The sequence below is a fragment of the Taudactylus pleione genome, unplaced genomic scaffold, assembly GCF_031769625.1.
Source record: "Taudactylus pleione unplaced genomic scaffold, aTauple2 ptg000333l, whole genome shotgun sequence".
In the NCBI taxonomy this organism is placed as follows: Eukaryota; Metazoa; Chordata; class Amphibia; order Anura; family Myobatrachidae; genus Taudactylus; species Taudactylus pleione.
Genome location: NW_028284734.1, coordinates 6924623 through 6939567, shown reverse-complemented (window position 1 = coordinate 6939567; position 14945 = coordinate 6924623). Strand labels below are relative to the sequence as shown.

The window sequence follows — 14945 nt, the reverse complement described above, 5'->3', positions numbered from 1 at the left end:
TTAAACACGTGGATGTTAGATGTTCACCTGAGTTCAAGTCTGGGGAAAAAAATAATAAAATAATATTAAGATAAGTGCTGTATTTCAGGTTGACATTGTTTTGCATGATACTTGTAAAATGATCCTCTAATTTAGGAAAATTATGGGGCAGATTCAGTTACACGCTATGTGTACCACGTATTTAACGCCCGGAGCTAGTCTGTTATTAATCATTTTCCCTGAGCCGTAAACTCGCAAGTAATGAGCGTTAACCCATAGTTTTTGTTAATATTGATCCAGCACAAGACTATTGGGTAGGCCCGTAATGGAAGCTGCATTATTTCTATCTCTATCTCATATCTATCTATCTATACAATGTTTGATAATCACACTTTCATATGTAAGAAATTGCTGTGGCATTTACATTAATAATAGCACCTACCACCTACGTGTTTCCCTCAAAGTTGTTACTGTATTTATAAAGTATATTATTTGTTTTGCCATGGAAATCCCTTTTTTTCTTCTTTTGTGGACACGACTCTGTGTTTTAGGTATATCCCGTGGCCCCAGCCCTGTTACCTTAGGAAGCCAGGACACTCTGCCTGTGGCTGTTGCACTCTCCGAGTCTGTTAATGCATACTTCAAAGGGGCCGACCCAGCAAAGTAAGTAAGATTCAGGTTTAATGAGCATGTGCAGCTGCTCTGTCACATGACTGTATACCAACGACTGTATATTATTTAGTTCAATAATAAACAGTAACTGTGTTACACCTAGTTAAATGTGTCCCACATGCTTATATTCACTCCTTAATAGCAGGCTGCTGTTACAAGCAAGCTGAGAAGGACACAGCCAGCTTGGCACACTTGCTGTACAGAAATGCAGTGTGGACTGGTTGATTCGTATGCAGGAGTAGGGCCAGTGATGTCATAGCAACTCAGTCTCTGGTCTTTAATCTCAATGAGACCACGTGAGGTCCATGTCCTAAAGATGTGGATTACATTTTTATGTAATGGAGTGAGGAGGCAATACAGCAGAGTAATGTCGGGTTATATTGAACAGTATGAATCATATCTGAAAGTTTCAGTTTTATATATACTATTTTATATACTATTGTATATTATTTACTGTTTTTACAGTTTTATATTATATGTATTTTATACTATTTCAAAATGGACCATCTGGAAAGGCATGAAGAATGTATGTTTTATGCGATTTGCCTCCCTTTTCAGTCTCCATTACTACTGCTCACAATATTGTGAAACCCCAAACACTCATAAAACAGAGAATACATGCTCTTACAGCCCGCATCCTGCTTTCTTTTGGATGTCCTATAAAGTAAAACTATAGCATCCCAATTTTCAATTTTTGGTTAATTTACATACATCCGTAGTCTTAACTGTAAGCAAATAGTGATTCTAAATGACTGATCACCAGTAGCAAAAGCCAGGATCTATGTGAACTGGGCCAGGCCTTATAGTTCTTCCATTACTATGGCTGTATGTATATGTTTTGTAACATACATACTGATCTGCCTCAATCTTTGTTGTCACATCTGTGTACCATCCTCATGAATGGAGTATTTATTTTGCTATTAAAAGAACAGATATTGGGAGCCAATCATCAGTATTATATTATCATTAGTATCATATTAGTGTGTAACAATCTTCCGTGGTTTATAGAGGTATATAGTAGTCTTGAGCTATCCAGCTCAGCCCTGAATCTATATTGAGTGTAAATTATGTTTATACATCCATCAGCCATAACATTAAAACCACCTGCCTATTATTGTGTAGGTCCTCCTCATGTCACCAAAACAGCTCTGATCCATCTAGGCATGAATTCTACAAGACCTATGAAGGTGTCCTGTAATATCCTGTGTGTTAGCAGCAGATCCTTTAAGTCCTGCAGGTTGTGAGACGGGGCCTCCATGGCTCGGATTTGTTTTTCCAGCACACCCCACAGATGCTCAATTGGATTAAGATATGGGGAATTTGGAGGGCATGTCAACACCTTGAACTCTTTCATGTTCCTCAAACCATTACTGAACAATTTTTGCAGTGTGTCAGTGCGCATTATCCTGCTGACAGAGGTCACTGCCATTGGGGTTTACTGTTGCCATGAAGGGGAGTACTTGGTCTGCAACAGTGTTTAGGTAGTTGGTGCGTGTCAATGTAACATCTGCATAAAAGGCAGTACCCAAGGTTGCCTAGCAGGACATTGCCCAAAGCAACACGCTGCCTCCACTGGTTTGACTTCCCATAGTGCATCCTGTGCCATCTCACATGCACCTGGTAATCCATCTGACGTAATAGAAAACGTGATTCATCAGAACAGGCCACCTTCTTCCATTGCTCCATGGACCTTTTCTGACACTCATGTCCGTTATAGGGTCTGCAGGGGTCAGCATGGGCACTCTGACTAGTCTGCAGCTACGCAGCCCCATACGTGGCAAGCTGTGATGCACGGTGTGTCCTGGCTCCTTTCTAACATTGCCAGTTTTCACTTTTTCTGCAATTTGTGCTACAGTAGCTCTTCTGCTGGATCAGGCCAGATGGGCTGTCTTTTCTTCCCCCATGAATATCAATGAACCTCGGCCATACATAACCCTGTCACCGGTTCATTGGTTGTCCTTCCTTTGACCACTTTTGGTAGGTACTAACCACGATATACTGTGAACACCCACCAAAACCTGTCGTTTCGAAGATGCTTTGACCCAGTAGTCTAACCATCATGATTTGGCGCTTGTCAGTCACTTAGATCCTTGCACTTGCCAGGGCTTATAGTTCTTCCACTCCCATGTATGTATGTATGTGTATGTTTTGTAACATACATACTGATCTGCCTCAATCTATGTTGTCACATCTGTTTCCAGCGCATCAATTTTAAGAACTTAAGGCCCCCATACATTAGCAATCTATTCTGGCAATTCTGCAATTTGCAATTGCCTGTGTATAAAAATCTGCAATGTATGGGCTTCACAGATCGCAGATTGCAACCAAAAAGTGATAGGAATTGTTAAATCAGATTGGCCAACATGTTGGATTTCACAGATGGATTGGGGCTGTAGATTGCTAGTGTATGCACACGATCAGCAGATTTGCAGACAGTTACCAGTAAAATGATGGAGCCTTTTAAGATTGTCAGATCTGTGTTTGCTGAAAACGATCTGTAATATATGGGCGCAGATTGCTAGATTGGGAAATCCTAAAATCAGGCAATAAATCCTCAAATTGTTCAATTGTGGTTTTCAGATTGCTGATGTATGGGGGCATTTACTGTTCTCTTGCTGCCTAATATATCCCACCCATCTACAGGTGCCATTGTAATGAGATAATCAATGTTATTCACTTCACCTGTCAGTGGTTTTAATGTTCCAGCTGATGGTTGCATACTATGCTGTGTTGTTAGCATTCCTGTAAATGTTGCTGCTGAACAGACATTTTATTCATTTCCTTACGTGACTTAGGGCTACTTGTAGTGTTATCTGTCTGAAAGCATGCTTGTAGACACAGTATGAGTTTTTATTAATTGAGCCAGTTAACTTATGTATTTTCTGTTGTGCAAATGGAAAACTGCGGGGTTAACGTAGGAATATATAACAATTGCCTCAGTCTCCCCTTTTGTTGAAATGTAAAATAATACACTTGCCACGTTGCACGCCTCCCATGTGCTCAGCTTCGCAAACCACCTACAGATGTGTCCTCATACACCAATCCTTAATGCACCATGCGGCGACGTTTTCTTAAAATTTGCGTCTTATTCGCACCACAGATGCAGCAAAGCACCACTCAGCCCGTACCAGAGACCCTGGGCTGCGACTATAACACAGGAATTAGTATTGTATAGGTACAAGTCACAGATGAAGCACAGCGGAACTTAGTGTAGAAAAAAAAAGCAGCGGCCATTATGCAGATTCAGACTCCTTTGCAGTGTTTTATACAAGTGTCACAAATCATATTTCTCCTTCATCCACTACGGGACACTGGAGTCTCAGTACAGTGGGGTATAGATGTGGGATAACCGGGAGCTGGCACTTTAATAAATCTGAATAGTAGCTAGCTCCTCCCCCTCTATAGCCCCCCTACAGGTCAGTCTTAATTTTGTGCCAAGGGAGCTGGTCACATACAAAGAGCTCTCTTCTAAACAGGCTGCTTACAAACGCAGAAGAGAGACCGGTCTGCCCAGATTGTGACTGCACAGTGGGATTATACTTGTGAAGAGCAGGTTAGACTGTGTTTACACAGCGATTACAGCACATTATATTGTGTTACACAGCACTGGTCTCTGCATCAGCGCTGGTTGGGCTGGGTTAATAGCATAATCTCCCTCTATGCCCTTAATCTCTTCTTTATAAACAGTCTCTGTGTGTGTTTGTGTGTATCACTACCTTTTCTCTGTGTGTGTGAACAGTGAATTGGTAACATGACTTCAAAGGGGTCTAAGGCTGCACAAAAAGCTTTCTCCTGTAAGAATTGTGCAGAGAAGTTTACACAGGGACTATCCAGTTCCCTGTTGTGTGCGAAGTGTGTTTCAGAAACACAGACTGCAACACCCTATTTGGACTGATCATATTACATCAGTCATTTCTCAAATGTCTGCAGAGCTGGAACCTTCTCACAGGGAGAGAGAGGTTGAAAGATCTCAGAAGTCTGCCTTCTCTGAACCAGACTGGGCGCGATCTTTAGCCAGGTCTGTAGAAGGGCTCACAAGGGTTATGTCAGCCCAGGTTCCTCCTGTGGCATCATCCTCTAGTGCCCCTGCTAGTAGACGAATACCGAATCCCCTTATGTGGGATGAGCCGGAAGAGGACGACATGCCTGATACAGAGGAAGGGGAGGAACAGGCGCCAGAGGAAGCGGAGCCTGTATCTCATTGTGCAGCTATACGCCAGGTGTTACATGTTGAGGACATGGACCCTGTGGAAGTTAGGCCGTCTATCTTTAATAAGAAACAAAGACTAGCAGCCTCCTTTCCAGTGTCTGAGGAATTGGACGCGATCCTTACCTCAGCGTGGAAACAACCAGATAAAGTTTCAGATCTCAGGAAAACTTTTATCCTACTATCCCTTTCCTGCAGAGAGCAGGAAATTATGCGAAACACCTCCTTCAGTGGACTCTTCAGTGTCACGTCTGTCTAAAAAGACGTTGCTCCCTATTCCAGGAGCAGTTTCTTTAAAGGAGTCTTCTGACAGGAAGTTAGAAACTACCTTAAAGTCTATGTACACTGTAGCAGGGGTGTCCCTTCGACCCGCATTAGTCAGCTGTTGGGTCAACAAGGCGGTGGAAGCATGGGCTACGCAGCTTGCTGAGGGCCTTAAGACTGGTGTTCCGGCGGAGCATCTGGTTCCTCTAGCGGAACAGATTAGAGAGTCTGCTTCTTTTCTTGGAGAGGCTTCAAAAGATATTTGAAGTCTTTCCTCTAGATCCTCAGCTTTGGCTGTCTCAGCCCGCAGAGCCCTGTGGCTGAGACAATGGCAGGCGGATGCGGAATCTAAGAGAGCCGTAGAAGCACTTCCATTCACAGGGGAAGCTCTGTTTGGAACGGAACTGGATAAGTGGATATCTCAAGACACAGGTGGCAAGTCCACTTATCTCACATCTGCTGCTCCTCCTCCTAGGAAACCCTTTGCTGGACCGTCCTTTCGTATTCCAGGGAGATACAGGGGTCGTGGCATAGGAGCTCCTGTTATCTCCCGTGGTTCCAGAGGCAGGGGTAGAGCCACTGCATCCTCCTCCCAGCAGGATAAGTTTACAGTTAAGTTTACTCCGGCATGATGCACGCTCCCTTCTCTCCTGGGTGACCCCAGGGTGGGAGCTCTCCTTCGCAATTTCAAAGAAGTTTGGATCAAGTCTTGCCAGGACGCTTGGGTCCGGGACATCATTATTCAGTGGTTGAAGTTGGATTTTCCGATCCAACCTCCTCGTTTTTTCACAAACTGTTTGCCGGCATCAGCGGACAAACAGGTTGTAATACAGGAAGCAATAGAAAAGCTACTGTCTTCTCGAGTGATAGTGCATGTCCCTATCCATCAGCAGGGTCAAGGCTTTTATTCCAGCTTGTTTGTAGTTCCCAAGCTGGATGGCTCAGTGAGACCCATTCTGAACTTGAAACATCTCAAACCTTATTTGGGGACCTTCAAGTTCAGAATGGAGTCCCTGCAGTCTGTCATTGCAGGGCTCGAGAGTGACGAGTTTCTCATATCCTTGGACATAAAGGATGCCCATCTGAACATTCCCATTTGGCCTCCTTCAGGCATTCCTTCGGTTCGCAGTGCGGGCCTCTTATTTTCAATTTCAGGCCTTACCTTTCGGTTTCTCATCAGCACCAAGAGTGTTCACGAAGGTCATGGCAGTAATGATGGCTCTTCTTCGGATTCAAGGTGTTGCTATCGTGCCGTACTTGGACGACCTGATTCTCAAGGCTCCGTCAGACACTCAATTACAGCAGGACATCTGGGTAACACAGAGGGCCTGATTCAGACCCGCTCGCGAGCGCTGAGCGCTCTCAAGCGGGTCGATGGTGCCTCGTTAAGGGTCTCGCACCAAAGGGGGCGTGCTGTCGATGATGATTGACAGCACGCCCCCTTTGGTGGGCGTGCCGGGGGCGTGGCTGCCCAGATGGAGGCGTTCCCATGGGAACGCCTACCGTCTGGGTCCGGCCCCACTGACATCACTAGTGATGTCAGTGGGAGTGCTTTTGGCTCTGATAGAGCCAAAAGCACTCCTGGGCTTGCGGCAGCGAGACCCTACCGCAGGGTCTCGTCGCAAGCCCCCGATGGTCTTGACCATCGCGACCATCATCATGGCCGCTCGCTATAGCTGTGGGTGGTCACCCACAGCTATGCGAGCGGCCAGGAGGCCGCTCCAAAAAGGAGCAGGGACGGCCCTGATTCAGGGCGAGCGCTCTGTCAGAGCGTCCGGCTCTGAATCAGGGCCAGAGTTTTCTGTTACAACACGGATGGATCCTGAATTACCAAAAATCTCATCTATAGCCTACTCAGCGTCTGCCTTTCCTAGGGATAATTTTGGACACAGTGGAGCAGAAGGTATTTCTTCCGCAGGAAAACGTCACCTCCATCCAACACATGGTGCGTTTGATACTGCGTCATCGCTGGGTGTCAGTACACCTGTGTATTCGCCTTCTGGGGAGGATGGTTGCGACCTTCGATTCCATGCCCGTCCATTCCAACTGGACCTCTCTCAGTGGTCAGGGTCCCACCTTTTTCTTCACCAGCGAGTTCAACTGTCACCCAGGACTTGAACATCTCTCCTTTGGTGGCTGAATTCCTCTCACCTATTGGCAGGCAAGCGGTTTGCAATGTGGGAATGGATTCTCCTCACCACAGATGCCAGTCTGAGAGGATGGGGGGCAGTGACTCGGGGAAGACACTTTCAGGGCCGCTGGACTCGACTGGAGGCGGTACTGCCCATAAACATTCTGGAGCTAAGGGCCGTGTTCAATTCTCTTCAGGTAGCACATTATCTGTTGAAGGGTCGTGCCATCAGAGTGCAGTCTGGCAACACCACCGCTGTGGCGTACATCAACAGACAAGGCGGCACTAAGAGTCGGTCCGCCGTGAGAGAGGTAAGCCGCGTTCTTCTCTGGGCAGAGGAATTTGCTGTAGCGATATCAGCAATTTTCATCCCAGGGGTAGAAAATTGGGAGGCAGACTACCTCAGTCGACAAGATATTCATGCGGGAGATTGGATGCTCAATCCACAGGTCGTTCAACAACTGATTCAGCGTTGGGGTCTCCCTCAGGGTAGATCTCACGGCGTCGAGGATGAACCATCAACTGCCGCTTTACTGCTCACGGACAAGAGATCCACAGGCGGTGGCAGTGGATGCTCTTAACAACTCCTTGGCGGTTTCAGTTTGTTTACCTGTTTCCACTACTCCCACTTCTTCCTTGTCTGCTTCAAGAATCAAACGAGAAAGGGTAAAGGTTCTGTTGGTGGCTCCAGACTGGCCCAGATGGGCGTGGTATTCCGACCTACGTATTCTACTGATAGACGATCCGTGGCCTCTTCCTCTGCAAGAAGATCTACTGCAACAGGGCCCGTTTATCTATCAGGACTTAAAGCGGCTTCTTTTGACGGCGTGGCTGTTGAAAGGGCTTTCTTAAGAATAAAGGGTATCCCTTCCAGGGTGATTCCTACTATGTTAAGGGCTAGGAAGGACGTTACCTCAAAGCACTATCATCGTATATGGAAGGCGTATATGTCTTGGTGTGAACGCAAGGGTGCGCCACCATCAGAATTCAACTTAGCCAGGCTGCTTTTTTTTCTACCGGCTGGTTTATCAGCAGGTCTTCGTCTGGGATCTTTGAAGGTTCAAATGTAGTCTGTCGATTTTCTTTCAGAAGAAACTAGCATTATTGCCGGATGTCCAGACATGTCTACAAGGGGTTGTCAGGTTACAACCTCCGTTTGTACCACCAACGGGACCATGGGATTTGGATATGGTCCTCTCTTTTCTCTAGTCTTCCCTATTTGAACTTTTACAGACTGTGGAATTAAAATTTTTATCATGGAAAGTGGTTCTCCTTTTGGCGCTCGCCTCTGCTAGGCATCTGTCGGAGCTAGGACTGCATCCCTCCGGAAGTCTGATACGCTGTTTGTTCGATATGATATGGCGCGTCCGGGCTGGCCGGCTTCTAAGGCAACTATTTTTCTAGATGGATTCGTCTGACAATCAGACAAGCCTATGTGGCTGCATCAAAACAAACTCCTACTTCAATCACAGCGCATTCTACGCGATTGGTGGGTCCTTCGTGGGCGGCTGTCCGCGGTGTTTCCCTGACTCAGCTTTGTCGGGCGGCCACTTGGTCAGGCCGGCATACTTTTGCCAAGTTTTACCGTTTTGACATGTTTGCGGCATCTGCTTCACAGTATGGCCGTGCTGTTTTGCATGGTTCTCAGCGCTCTCCCGCCCGGGATGTGAACTCTGGGACGTCCCCACTGTACTGAGACTCCAGTGTCCCCTAGTGGATGAAGGAGATAACAGGATTTTGGTACTTACCGATAAATCCCTTTCTCTGATTCTACAGGGGACACTGGACGCCGTTCCACCTGCATTGGTTATTGTTCTTCCTGGTTTGGACAGTCGTTTTTCTTCAAGGTCTGCTTGATTTGTTTGCATATTTGCTTGTTTGTTCATGTATGTTCTAGCTTCTCTTCTCTATTTTCCAGCTCTCCTCGGGCACAGTTTCTTAAGACTGACCTGTAGGGGGGGGTATAGAGGGGGAGGAGCTAGCTACTATTCAGATTTATTAAAGTGCTAGCTCCCGGTTATCCCACATCTATACCCCACTGTACTGAGACTCCAGTGTCCCCTGTGGAATCGGAAAAAGGGATTTATCGGTAAGTACCAAAATCCTATTTAATCAGTGCAAAGGGCCCTAGGAACTCCATTGTCATGTACACTGTTAGGTAGAATTTGTTTGAGATTGGTAGTTGGGAGGGTTTGTAAATCTTTCTGCGCTCAGCCCAGAGTCTACCTAATTGGTTCCTGCATGGTGGGCTCCAGTGATCTTCGGCTCAGGATCCTGCACTGGACGATTTGTTCCTCTTCATACATTTGCATACACTATATTGTAACAAGATGCGGTCGACAGTCACAATGTCGACATTCTTAATGTCAACAGTACAATGTTGACATAGTTTAAATGTTGACATCTAATATGTCGTCATCTGCAGAATGTCAACATGTTCACAACGTCAGCAAGTGAAATGCCGACATTTTACGAAATGCTGTTTTTGGGACAATAGCTGTAACCTGTGACTAAGGCCTCAAACATTGGGATATAAAGCAGCCACTGAGTCAGGGTACCGCTGGAACAGCAGCATCACTGCACCGCGGTTGTCGTCATTGTTAGCGTATCGGCATATCATCAATGTCTACATTCTAACCGTCGACAAAATTTACCGAACACGTAACTCTAGACATGCTCACACAGTATTGGGAAACTTGTGAAATGCATTTGTTATACTTCTGTATTATTCGCCATCAGCACATTGCTTGTCATGTGTCTCTTAATCCCATTAGCAGTGATCCTCTAAGTAGTGATGGACATTAGATGAGTAGTCCTGCTAATCACTAGGAACTGTTCTAAATTTCTTTAATTTGTAATCCCATTTATTAATTACGTCAGCACTTTTAATTTGTGTGTCTCTGCCATGGTAGAGAAGACTTTGTGCTATTCATAAAGGTTCTATTTTTTCTTTTGGACAACCAAGTCCTGACATCTGTTGTTTTGGTGTTTATGTGGTCCCCAATGAACAAATTGACTTAATTTCAATCTTTTATAAATGCTGAAGTACCACCTTAATTCTGAATTTCAGTATAAAAACAACGCTGTCCAGAATTTCGTCACTGCATACAAAAGCCACCAGTATTTTCCCTACATGCAAAAAATAAATAAATGCATTTGCACCTCCTGCATTACAACATGGCTTTTCCAGGAGTACATGGCTCCTTTTTTTATTTGCTCCTAACTCTGAAGCAGGCCCACCATGTTTATAAAGCTTGTTTCGACAACATTGATGATTTTCGTATAGCTGAATATAAAACATAACCAGTCAGCTGCTTATAAACACTCTTTTGGCTCCTAGGTGTATTGTGAAGATAACTGGAGATATGACTGTTTCCTTTCCAAGTGGGATCATTAAAGTGTTCACAAGTAACCCCTCTCCAGCAGTGCTTTGCTTCAGGTTAAAAAACACCAGCAAGCTGGAGCAGATTCTACCAAATACACAATTATTATACAGGTATTTTATTAATAATAAATATTTATTCAAATACCTGCCAACATCAAAAGTAGTTTACTGTATGTCTTGTATATAAAATGTTGTAATTTTGTAACCAGGTTATGTAACAAATGTTTGTAATTGATTCACTATTAGTTTACACATACATTTATCCCAGGGCTTAATGTTTATCCATTGATAACAATTGGAATTCTGCCTTCCAGCTATTGGAGGTTTTTGTTTTATTCAACAGCACAGTTGTGACACCTGCATTGTTTATAGAAGATGACCCTACTACTTAAAATAGGGGATGGGCGTTGGAAACCATCAATGTTTCCGATCTGGTGGCTGTTGTTTTGCCAATTGATTCCGGGAATATGGTTCTCACCATAGTATTCCTGGAATTCATCAAATTCCTGTCTGGTAATCCATCAAATGGTTAATAAGTGATGGTTACATGCCATAGCAAGGCAAGTCATAATGTTGCCAAAATATATATTTAAAAAAAAATACTATCCTTCTAATGGCACTCGCTACTACATGTTGTGTATCTTCCTGATAAAATGAGTGCTACCAGCCCAAACCTGTTATGTACCTGTGGTCTGGGTGTGGGATATCCTGCGGGTCCCACAATTCATGCCCATTCCTCCCACAAGTTCATGCTGGCAGGGCATTATGGGTGGGCAAAAATCAAGTCAGATTGCCAGGAGATTCCAGTGATCCCAGTTAGAGCAAGGAAGTGAGAGGAGCAGCAGCTGGTGCATCAGACCCACAGGATTCCCTGAATTCCACACCACCTGTAATAACCCCCTCAGAAGAAAGGATTGTATTTAGGCTTTTGTTTATTTAAAGTAGGGGTGAGCGGGTTCGGTTTTACTCGGATCTTTTTATTGGCTATCGCCTGTCATGTGTTTTGGATAGCCAATAGAATAAATCCGAATTTGCGGTAAAGTGGCGATAAGAACCGAGTAAATCCGAGTAAAACCGAGCCTGCACATCCCTAATTTAAAGGCACATTGTCAAAAATGCAACAAGGTCATATCAATGATCTTGAATGTCATTAATGATGATAACCATTTCTTTCTAAAGTATTGTGTATTTTCCGTTCTCCTTTCAGTGATCCGTCACAGAGCGACAATAACTGTAAAGACTTCTGGATGAATATGCAAGCCGTCACTGCCTACCTCAAGAAGTCCTCAGACCAGAACCCGTCTGCCTCATACTATAATGTAGACATCTTAAAATACCAGGTACTGTGCTACACACATGCTTTATTGTAAGAACAGTCATTCAGTATTCAAATACAATTACAACGACCCTTATACCCTGAGCTCCAATTCTACCATAAGCGTTTACAGAAAATGTATGCGTATTGACTTTTGAGTATAAAGAACAAGTTGGGTCCCTGTTGATTCCTGGTTTGTAAATAAGGTCTTGGGGCACCAGGTGATCCCTATTACATCATATTGGAAGCAGCGTCTCTGGAAAAGAAAGATGGGTCCCTTGGATTTTAATGTTTCTTGAGCTCACAGCACAGAATATACTCGTGGTAAAGCTGTTAGTGACCATCAGCTGGGGGGTCACATAAATTTACTACTGAAATATCTTTCACTCACAGCAGGCATAATGTACAGAGTATGCATTTGTGATGTACAATCTTTTACATGGTATCAAAAAGTGTGCTGGCTATAAAGAACGTGAATCATACAACTGAGTGAATATCTGTGGCCTGCAGTCTGGTTTTCCTGCACTGGCCTGTAAACCTGTTGCTGGATTAGAGCCTATACAGGAAGAAATTACAGATTTTGTATTTGGGCACAGAGACCAAAGGGAATGTCTGTGACCTCTGAGCCTGTAGGGTCTGTGTGGCTACCTATTATTAAGGCAGAAGGTACATAACTACTATTGAACACATACTCAAAACCTAACCTGTTTACACTTATACTGCCAACACCATTAAAATGCATTAAGTTGCCTTTCACCTTTGTCGGCATAGTGCATCCAACATACTCCGGACGATCTCCTGCTTGTAGACATAATCACTGTCGATCTAGCATGTGAATTCCATCAGAGACATTACTGAAGAAGGAGGGTAGCAAGTGAAAGACTAGTAGATGATTGCGAGCCAAGCAGATTTTTATACCATGTATCATGGCGGCATGGCATAAGAATCCAAAGTACAAGTAATAAGCAGTACACATTGTTACATTTAAATACAACTGCATGAAGAATCTGCTGTACATTGGTATCTGAGAATTTTGCCACCAACTAATTACGCTATGTGATATATTTGTCATGGAATGACAAAACTTAGGGCTCGAATGGGCAGCTGAGAGGACACGAGCAAAGGTTCCTAAACAATGAGTAATGGGGAAATAACTGGAAACCATTACGCAGTTCCTCAGCCTTCTGCAATTTTGTGGAGAGAAGGGTGGAGCAAGCACAGGGGAAGGGTGAAGGTACCATCATACTTGGCTGCTGCCCGTCAGTGGCTGGTCTCAGGGGAGTAACCATCCACAAAAGAGCTCAGCACTAGCAAGGTTCACACCGCCCCAACCCAGTCCTCTATCTTATTTCAGTGTACATTGTTCTTCACACACAGTATTTCACCTGAATTATTTTGTCTGGAAACCATCTAACATGTGACTTCTTATTGTAGGTGTCATCAAATGGGATACAGTCCACCCCTCTGAACCTCGCCACCTACTGGAAGTGTAATCCTAGCACTACCGATGTCAGACTAGATTACAAATATAATCCCGAGTCTATGGCTGTGCCCAGTGCATTATCTAATGTTCAGGTTGTGGTTCCAGTGGATGGAAATGTCACAAACATGCAGTCTCTACCTACTGCAGTATGGTGAGCAAATTCTTTTATATTCTTTCCACGACAGCTGGTTATTTATGCTATGTAGAGGAAGGGGTGCTGATGAGTGTACAGAAGGGGTTAAGGAATGTGTACCTTGTTAATATCCAACAAGGGTGTAGCCTCTGGAATAAAATTGTGGGAAGAGGTCCCAGTGTGCACACAGTGGGAACCCCTGACTGGTTGAGGCACGTTTTACCATGTCTGACTGCTTTGAAGTCATCTCTAGTGTTGACCAGTCAGGGGTTCCCACTGTGCGCCCATCGGGAGCCCCTACTCTCACCTTTGTTCCATAGGCTACACCCTTGCCGGTTTCGAAGGTACACTATCGCACTTTTTTCACTCTCATAAGTGCCCAGTAGGTGAGTATGTTATATATAATTCAACTGCTGATTTGTAATGCTTTCTCGTGCACCATTCACTGGAATTTGCACATGGTGAAGAGCAGAAGCCAAAGTTATATCTAACACAACATATATTCTTCCTACTACCATTAGAGGTTATAGTAATTATACTGGTCTCTTTATTCCCTCTTCTTGCCTTTCAATTGCCTTGTACTAGCGATAAGGGTTGTTTTTGCCTCATAATTATGGAAACTCCCCAATCTTTGGAATGAGTTGTAATTTTATTTTATTTAAGTGTTTATTTTTTGACACTTTGCACATTAGGGTGGAGCGCACACCACCCATCATATTTTATGTTAGTAATTTATTTGTTAGAGCTTTAGTTTTAGGAACTACAGAATAAAATGTAAGTTTTAATACTAAACGTTTTTCTATTTATGATGCGTATAAGTGTATGTGTTGCTGGAGTAATGTAGCAAGATTCATTTTAAATACAATTGTAATTAGGTCAGCCGAATGTTTCCCTGCAAAATTTGGTAAAATCTTAAAATAGAGAAAAGAGCAATTTTTATAGCTTAAATTTGAAAACATTTAAGACTTCTGGTTTTCTATTGCATTTGCTATGCACAAGAGTGCAAGTTATTCTGTTAGCAGCAATTTTTATGCAAAATTTGGATGCTTTACAAGTCCTACACTGATATTACAGACAGGCAGTGGCGGATCGAAATTTTTGGGGCCTAGAAGCTTGAACTGTTATGAGGGCCCCTTTGCAACCAGCAACAATAAGGCATTATCCAACAGGGTCCAAAGTGCCTTGCTGCCCTTGAGGCCCAAATAGCGTAGATGTAGAAACCCCCAGAGAGTGAGACTGTGGATAGTTCTTTATAGAATCCCCCCTGAAATGGAGAGACTGTAGTTAGATGTAGAAACCCCCAAAAAGAGAGACTGTAGAAGGATAGATGTAGAAAACCCCCAGAGAGTGAGACACTGTAAGTTGATAGATGTAAA

General features: G+C 44.0%; 1 protein-coding gene across 1 annotated transcript in view; it reads left to right on the top strand.

The window, feature by feature from the left end:
- FCHO2 (FCH and mu domain containing endocytic adaptor 2) overlaps positions 1–14945 on the top strand; it is a 144931-nt gene that overhangs the window by 113583 nt on the left and 16403 nt on the right. Inside the window, exons 21-24 of the mRNA XM_088443761.1 lie at positions 531–642; positions 10594–10749; positions 11846–11978; positions 13388–13587. Of these exons, the coding sequence (XP_088299887.1) occupies positions 531–642; positions 10594–10749; positions 11846–11978; positions 13388–13587 (601 nt within the window). The remainder of the gene's footprint in view (positions 1–530; positions 643–10593; positions 10750–11845; positions 11979–13387; positions 13588–14945) is intronic.